The 8,674-nt window shown below is 44.1% G+C and overlaps 1 protein-coding gene across 1 annotated transcript; it reads right to left on the bottom strand.

The window, feature by feature from the left end:
- Nucleotides 1-304: 304 nt before the first annotated feature.
- On the bottom strand, nt 305-8,637 carry RFNG (RFNG O-fucosylpeptide 3-beta-N-acetylglucosaminyltransferase). The gene is made up of 8 exons (XM_054846123.1): nt 8,201-8,637; nt 7,292-7,340; nt 6,673-6,775; nt 6,127-6,280; nt 5,032-5,120; nt 4,776-4,941; nt 3,299-3,384; nt 305-3,073 (listed from the first exon to the last, which is right to left on the bottom strand). Exons 1-8 carry the CDS (start codon nt 8,624-8,626, stop codon nt 3,007-3,009), a joined length of 1,140 nt encoding a protein of 379 aa, XP_054702098.1. The 5' UTR covers nt 8,627-8,637; the 3' UTR covers nt 305-3,006.
- Between the last annotated feature and the right edge of the window lie 37 nt (nt 8,638-8,674).

Raw genomic sequence — 8,674 nt, 5'->3', positions numbered from 1 at the left:
GAAGGTACCACTGAAAAACAGGCTAGGGATAGTTAAGGTCATAGATCAGCTACTTGCACCAGTTTACTTCCAATGACAGCATGGCAGATTCACAAACCTGGCACTGGGTAACAGCAGAGCAGCACAATTATGCATCCTATTAACAGGTCTGTCTGTAATACTACCCAATTCAGACATTGCTTTCTGAGGACTCTTACATTTAAGAGCTCCTGTAACATATTTAGTAAGTGCAGAAACAGAATAGGAAAGTGCTGAGACAAGTTTACAACAATTAACTTTTTCCTTATTTCAATTATTTTACTTTGATAATTATCATCGGCAAGGATTTTCCTCATCCATATTTGTTCCTCTGCACATCCAAGTCATCTAACTCATAGGCTTTCTTTGGCCATTTGGCATCACAAGAGCCTGACAGGAGGCTGTTGTTTCTGGATTACAGGGTACAGAGAATGTGTCAAGAAACATGACAAAACACAGCCTTTGACATATTTAAATATTTATTTTGTAGAATCACTTTACATATGAGACAGTAGTTTGATTAAAAAGCTGCATCCTGATATATCCACACAGGCTACTGTATTGTCAATACAAGAAACCTTAAAAGAACCTTGAACACATGCAGGAGAATGTGGTCCTTTTTCAGTTTAACGAACACCCTACCAGCATAGAGCATGCTGCCTCTTTGGCACACCTAGCTCAGGGCGACGAGTGACTACAGTGTGAAACCCTACTACTCTCTTTCGCTGCCATCCATATGAAGTGTTGTCATTTCTGAACTGCAGTTTACCACATAGTCACTACCCAGTCCATGCTGTCTGTGATATCTTACAAGAGGCTGCTACCAATGGAAGAAGAACAGCTCCAACAGAAGAGTTCAGAATCAGTGTTTGAAGACAAAAATCTCAGGACCTCATGAAGTTTCACAGCTTTCTGCTACAGGAGATTGAAAACAAGAACCTAACAGTGGAGGGTTTTTTGTTTGTTTAAAAAAAAAAAAAAGTTTTTATATAGATACCAGGAATCTCCAGAGCTATTATGACAAATCATTAAACCACAGGACACCTCAGTTCTAGTGAGCAGAAGACCTAATAAAGGGGTAGAACATACTGCAACCTACTATTCCACAAGTCCTCCTTGGTTTTCTGTAACAGGCTGTCAGTGTTACAGGTGTACCTGTTATGGAAACAGCCACTGTGCTAGCAGGACTTTGATCCAATTCCCTGCAGCATTCTTATTCCCGTATCTCACGGTCACCTTAGAAGTCATGAAGGAAAGGAGAAATTTAAGAATGAGCTGCAGGACTGTAGCAAGTCGCAGTCAGCTCGTTTGCTCCTCAGTGGAATTAATTAAAATCATGCAGAGAGGACAATGTACCCAGGTAAATGCTGAAAGGTTTGTGTTAAAAATAGAGTGCAGGGAACAGCATATTTCAGGAGGCTGACACCTCTGCTAAGTTTTATACTTGAATACACTGCAGGCGTTTGCCTCCATTATACCACTTTTCAAATGGCAGGAAGTTAAGCAACTAGGTGAAGTCCATAGTACAGCTGTTTAGAAATCTGAAACTTTTGCTTGGTCCACATTCTAGCTGGTCCTCATAGTTCCAGATCATACAATATCATTCTATTATTCTCCCCTTAATTCAGCCTCTAGCACTAAACCAGCAAGTATTTTCTGAAGAGTTTGTGACAGTAAAGAGTGGTTTTGCAAAGTCATTTTTTATGCTGTTCTTCATGTCAGGTAGGGATTGTATATGGCCAAAGTTTGGGCTAACAGAAGAGTAAGCATATGGAGCCTCATTTCTTCCACTTTCAAAACTAAGCTTACTTTATTTAAAAAGCAGCAGTAGGTGATACTGCTACAGCATTGAACTTCTGCCTTCATGTGAGCGTGCAGTCTCTTTTTAGTGATTGCATGAATTATTGAAACATTAAGAAGTAGAGTAAAAACAAACACTGATCTAGACCTTAAAGTAATCAAAATATTATCTGAAGCAGCTGAAGTAGAGTAACCACAGTCATACAATTAAAGGTCCTCAAATGATACCATCAAAAACTTCCTCAGGGCATTACAGCCATCTAGCATTCCTCCTCCCTCACAGACAGTGAAAGATACAGCACAGCTTCAGAAACAGGGCATGTTTCATCAGCCAGTGAGCATGCTCTAGCTCATACAACCTGCTGTGGGCAAAGCAGGAGAAATGATTACCATCTAAGTCTGGCAAATACTTTTTCAGTATCAAATATCAAGGGAATAGTCTTGGACCTGGCAGACCACCATCATAATCAACAACCATTGCAATTCAACTGGTAAGAGAGCCAAGTCTGACAATCACCTCCATGGGAGGTACACGTGGACTATGGGGGGGACAATGTGCACTGTAAGCAATTCTTATCCAGTCCTGAGTAAGCTTACCCTTACACAGGGTTTTCCCATGACAAAGGCTTTCAGCCTTCTTTACCCTAGTGATTCCAGGATTTCTGGTGTTTATGAACAGACCCAGTTCCAGCCCACAGGTGGGGTTTTAATATGGCAGGCCACAGAAGCTCTTAAATAATCCTGTTCCCAAGAAAGATGAGTGAAAACTTCCCCTCTCTTGTCACCATGGGGACTACAGTCTGCTATAGCACTCCAGCTTCAAGACAATGGCCTCTAAAAGCCCCTAACAGTAGTAAGAATGCTATCAGTCCAAGTACCGCGTTTGTCCAGGCACAGATTCACATGACATCAGATGAAAGTGTAAAGTGACTCATACACATGTACAAGTAGTCGTTATACAAAGAGCCACTGGACAAAAGAACAAGGATTCTTCTTGGAATGTCCCAGGCTGCAGCTGAACAGACCACACACCTTCTTGCTTTTGTAAACAGAGTGTCTACCTCCTTTGTAGATACCTCTGGTTGTCTCCCAGAAGAAGAAAAAAACCAACCCAAACCAGAAAAGTCCACCACAACTCCCGTTTTAAGAAAACTAGGTAAAATACAGGTGTCAACAACTGGTCAAGAATTATGACATCTTCTTAGCAGGGCACCAAATAGTGTCAGGATAGAGCAGACAATGGACAGATTTAAATCTATGAAGAAAAAAAGGAAAATATTAGATTGGAATTCTCCATACAGGGAACATACTGGCATTGGATGTGCAGCAGTCTAACAGAGCAGAGAAGGTGGGGCTACCTGCCTGTGGCACAGTGACAAGAGCTGACATGAGAAAATAACCTGATTAGTGGGTTTGACCATCTTACAGTTGATAAACATTAAGAAGGTAGGGAGATCTTCTTGTGGAAGTGGACACTCACCGGGTTGGATCTTGCTGAAGGCCAAACACTCCTCCCACGCTCACAACATTGTGTTTGTTCTCAGGGTCCCCATAACTTAGGGTTACCTGTAAAAGCAAATAAATATTCAGAAATTGTAACACTAATGCAGAAAAACAGAGCAGGGATAGCAGGATTATTAATGAGGTATGAAGAAAGACTCCAAGGATCCTGTCTGATCTTAATGGTGGATTACATTTGAAAAACAGTGGTTGGTTTTGACATAAGCAATATTGGCACTGAATGGTAGCTATCAAATGGACCACTGCTCATCTAAAGGCAGAGCGGGAGAATAAACAAAGGAGCTGAAAGTTGCATTGCCCTGAAGGACAAGATGAGATACAATTCTAAGCTTTGCAAGGGCATCAATCCTGCTAATCTCTGTACCTTCACTAAATAACATATGTTCATCCTTACCAGACATTGCCTGAAGTCTGCAATAGTACAGTCTTAGCACAGAGGGAAAACAGAAACATTTGGATGTTAAATGGCATGGACAGGGCTGCTGTGTGACAAACGTGGCAACAAAATTTACATCTCTGGAACTCCAATTCAGTGCTATTCTTCCACACAAGCACTGTATTAAGAAGTTTTCAGGTGCCAGGTACAAGACAACTTATATTTTCTTTCTAATTGTAGACTTCCTGGATTTTGGGTTAGCTGTTACAAGTCTCAGGGAAACAATGATCACCAACAAAAGGCTGTATTCAGCCTACAGTTAAATTCATTAACATGAAAGAGATTACATCACACTGGAATTTGGCCCCAAGTGTACATTTCTGCTGCCTAATACAATTGCCAGGAAAATATAACCAAGCAGTTTGTAGGGGCAAAACTGCTCTCTTGTTTTTTTTCATAGTGCCGAACAGCAAGAGGCAGACAAAGCTTCTGGATAGCCTGATAGCTCCATCTACTGCCCATGAGTAAAAAGGTATCCCAGCAATTAAAAAACTACTTGATTTTTCCTAATAAACATTAAGTTTCTTGAGATTCAGACAAGTTATTCTTAAAAATGATCAAATGTTTAACTGTGTCTTAGTTATTGAAGATGTACTTGCTATAGCTGCAACACTAGTCTTTTTGAACAGCACGAATTAAGGCCGAGACTTTTAGGCAAAGACAGAAATACTTTCTTACATGGCAAGCAAACTAAATATTGCCTTCCTTCTACACTTGCTGCTACTGTGACTCATGGAAAGTCAGTTTAGGAGGACATGGGGAACACCATATTTAGGCTTAATGTAGCAGAATGGGTCCCCAAAGGAAGGGACTGCTATATGACCTAATTGGCTAAGGTGAAAGTATGTTTTTTACCTAAATGAAGGAATTGTACAGAACACAGCGCTGAGCGAGTCTGTAGATATCCTTCTTTGCTGAAGAGAGCTAAGTCTATGGAGAGTATTCTTTCTGATCAGACTGAGGTGTAAGTATAAGAACAGGACACAAGGCTTAGCCCTACCTGCTGCAGCACAGACTCGCCTTGTAGTCTCTGCAGATTTTCCAGATGGGAATGGAACAATGGGCTGTGCAGCAGCTTTACCTCCAGCAGCCCTTCAATGATGTAGCCAATAGTGCAGTCATCAGGAAGACGCACTCTTTCTGCGGTACTGATGAAATTACCCAGGCTGTGAGACAGAACATAGGAGACAAGATGAAATATGCTTTAAAGCCTACCAACCACATAGTGATGGAGCTCAGTTAGGAATGGTGTTTACCTGGCCCAGGGACTCATCTTCAGGGCAAGACCTCTGCTGATACAGAACCCTGCTCCACCTGTGGCAAACCAGAATTTCACGGTTGTTTTCTGAAGAGCAACAAGAAAAACACACAGTAGTTAAGCAATAATCAGCTTTTTCCATTTGGCTGGGTAAGGAAGGGAACTTGTGGTTCTATTGGATATCACATACTGCACTTGAGTCAAAACAAGACTACAGATTAATTCCTATTTCTTTAGGCTGCTGAAAGTCCAGCTAGCTGTTCTACCAAATGAAACTCAGTCCTGGAACCAACAGCGGGTGAACCATCAAGATAGCACAACTGAGGTAGCACACATGAAATGGGAAACTACAGTCCCACTCCCACCTAATTCCATCTGTCCCCTGCTCATTCTAGCCAAGTGTCACAGCCAGCTCAGTGTTCCTGAGGAAATCAAAGGTGGTCCATTAGTCACTTGGCTCCATGTCCAAGGAGACTATTTTGTTGTGCAGCCTTCCCTAACAGGCTGCTTTGTAAGTGACTTTCTGGCCAGTGGATTGATTTATCTTTAGGCCTGTCAGTATACACAACCTGGTGAGGGCTTGTCCTTTAGCGCATGTATCTTGTGACTGAGATATGTTTGCTTCCGCTTCTTGGAAGCCTAGTAACCATTCAGTATTGGAAATGCCTTATGTACCCAGAGAGCCTTTGTCACCCATCTGAGGCTGGTTCAAGATGATGACAAATGTGATACTGCTCTCAAACAAAAAAGACCCAAACCCCAACATGCTTAAAACAAGGAGCACTGCCCCCAAAACTACTAAAGGAAGAGTCAAGGTGGGGAGGTCCTACTCACCTCATGAAGGAGACCAACATACATGAGTAAAGGAAGAGAAAGACATCCACCCAGGAGACAAACTCTATTGTACATACGCATATGAGATCAGATTGAAGGTTCATTTAACCCAGCACTCCGTTTCTGAAAGTGACCAGTGCCAGGTTCATTCCTTGCAGATTAAATCACTTGTTTTTATGGGGGAATCCTAAGAACTCTCAAGGTTTTAAAACCTTAGAAGGTCAGGATGTCTCTCAGACTAACTGCAAAGTTTGCTTACTGATCCATCACTTTGGACATGGTCAGCTGCTTCAATGGGATGATCCAGACTCGGTCGCCCCACATAGACATCCTGGCTGTGTGAAAAGGCAGATAAGAGACGCAGTAGAGTCCGAGGGTTCACATAGTTGTCATCGTCCACATGGCAAAACCATCTTCAAACAAAACAAAATAAGAAAGTTACTGCAGAGCAGTGACAAAGAAATGAGTTACAAGTTTAGAGCTGAGTCTTAGTCTTTCAGGCTTGGAGCAGAAAGCATTTTCCATCGTCCTGAATTACAGAATTTGGAAGCTGAAGGCACCCACAGATCCTAACTCTGGAAAGAGGCTGAAATTAATAACCCCCTTTAGATTATCATCCTTTCCACCTTTCAGATGATGCTTGTTTATAACCACTGTTTCATGCTGTGCTCCCTTCCCCCCTACGCTCATCACCACGTTTTAGCTAATACTGCACTCCTTACTGGAACGGAGAAGGTTACTCAAGTTTCCTGTGAGCACAGAACTGAAAGAAACAAAGTCAATCAGAACAATGTGTTTCACCTACTTTTGCCCAGATTCCAGAAATTTATCATATTCCACAGACATCTTGCAGCAGAGAGCTTGCCGGGTATGGACAGCAGAACAGTTGGTGTTGATCATATGATCCCCTAGAAAAATAAAGATCATCCCTTTCAGGTTTGAGAAGCATGTGTAGTCAAAAAAAACTACAAAAGAAGTCCACATTTGGCACTAATACTGTACATCTGAAGTGCATATGGTGCACACATGGACAGTAAACTGCAGGACAGGCAGGGCTCATGGGTTATGCATATGGCATGCAAGTTGTAGAGTACATAGAAATGTGAGTGTAGGGTATATAAATAGTGCCATGAGACTGTATACAAAGGAAATACCTAATATAACTTTGGACCAGATAGACTTAAGCTTACTAACAGGAAGTAAGGGAGTGTAAAGGCGAACCCAGTATTCAGGAAGTTCCAGGCATCTTGTCCAGGTGGCAAGTAGGAACAGCATATTCTCCTGTCAAAGGAGAAGTTTTCTCCATTTTCTCCATCTTAACTACCCTAATTGCTTGCAGAGCATGAAATAAGGACTTCTAGGTAAAGTATGACAAACAAAACTCATTTGTAACAGTCAGCATGCACCTATGCTGCACAGCTTACCTGCTTTCAGGCGTAGCTCCCGATCCTCCCAGTCTGTGAATATAAACGTCTGTGGGAGACAGAAATAGCACATCCACATTTGAGAATTTCAGAAACTAATTTCAACTTTGCTCAGTTACAGTCAGAATTCTAAATGCTTTGTCTTGTCAGTTTATTTCACAGTAGCAATTGGAAGTGGGGTGGGGAACAGTGGTGGAGAGAACCTCAGCAGCTTCAGCCCTTGACTTATTTGATACTTTTTTACATCACAAACCAGAAGAGTATCATTTCAGTAAAGCATCCAAGATTTTACTCTCCTTGTCTCAGGGTACAGACAACCAATTTCCAGATAGGAATGACCATCTTTTTGGTAGTACCTCCCTCTGCAATTTCACCTACTCTCTCTGGCTAGGAGTAATCCACAGCTGTTAGGCAAGCTAAAAGGAAAGAAAGAAAGTCAGGGTGGAAGGTGCCAGGTGGTAACACTGTCTTGTCCCAACTGCTGGGCAAAATTGCATTAATATGCTTCAATGGACTAAAATTCCCAATCAAGGGAACAAGTTCTACATTGTTCTATGGAAGAGCCTAAGTCGCTGAACTACTTAGTTCAAAGTATCAGCCTAGAAGCATCAGCACAAAGGGATCTTTCACTATCATGTAGTATTTTCCACAGTCATACAAAAGTCAGCAAACTGTTTCTGCTTGGACCATGGATCCCAGATCGCAAATAACTAGCTTAATCAAAAAGGAACTCTTTGGAGGTCAACGCAGAGGAACTCTTTAAAATCGGACGACCTTCCTCAGTCTTACAAGGAAAGATGTTTTTAACACACGCAAGGAAAAACTCTGTGAGAAAGCGCAGTGGCTGAGCAGGGAAGCGGAGGGACGAGGCTGCTGGCCGCTCGCCCCAGCCCGCTGGGGAAGCCTCACCTGTCCCCTCGCCTGAGAGATCCAGGTTTGGAGGAGCAAGTCCAGCCGGCTCTTGTGGTACTTCCTCGTGGTCTTCACCGCGATGAAGATATCCTTCAGCTCCAGGCTCTCCCTGGCCGAGCCCCCGGCAGGCCCAAGGCGGCCCTTCCGCGCAGGCTGCGGGCTGCCGGCGAGGCCCCCGCCCCGGCCGCCCGCCCCGGCCCCGCCGCCCGGCTCCCCGCGAGAGCCCGCCCGCGTGCCGGGCACGCCGCTCTCCCCGGGGCCCGCCTGCTGCGGCGGGGGCCCGCTAGGCCCGGCGGCGGGCGGCGGGCGACGGCGGGGCGCGGCGGGGGGCTGCCCCCGCGGCAGCAGGAGGAGGAGGAGGGCGGCGGCGCTGACGGACAGCAGGAAGCAGGCCTTGCGGAGCCCCAGGCAGGAGCCGCTCATGCTTCAGCCCCGCGGGCCCCCGCGGCGCTGCGCGGCCGCCTCATGGCC

Source organism: Grus americana, chromosome 18 (assembly GCF_028858705.1).
Source record: "Grus americana isolate bGruAme1 chromosome 18, bGruAme1.mat, whole genome shotgun sequence".
Classification (NCBI taxonomy): Eukaryota; Metazoa; Chordata; class Aves; order Gruiformes; family Gruidae; genus Grus; species Grus americana.
The sequence above is the reverse complement of the archived record's forward strand: the minus strand, read 5'-3'. Positions and strand labels throughout refer to the sequence as shown.

What these genes read in the sequence shown, in the direction of transcription:
- RFNG (XM_054846123.1), bottom strand. Translation starts at nt 8,626, where the DNA reads ATGAGCGGCTCCTGCCTGGGGCTCCGCAAGGCCTGCTTCCTGCTGTCC. An exon ending in ATGTCCAAAGTGATGGATCA is followed by an intron (nt 5,121 to 6,126) that starts GTAAGCAAACTT and finishes GTTGCTCTTCAG; the next exon opens with AAAACAACCGTGAAATTCTG. An exon ending in CTTCAGCAAGATCCAACCCG is followed by an intron (nt 3,074 to 3,298) that starts GTGAGTGTCCAC and finishes TTTTCTTCATAG; the next exon opens with ATTTAAATCTGTCCATTGTC.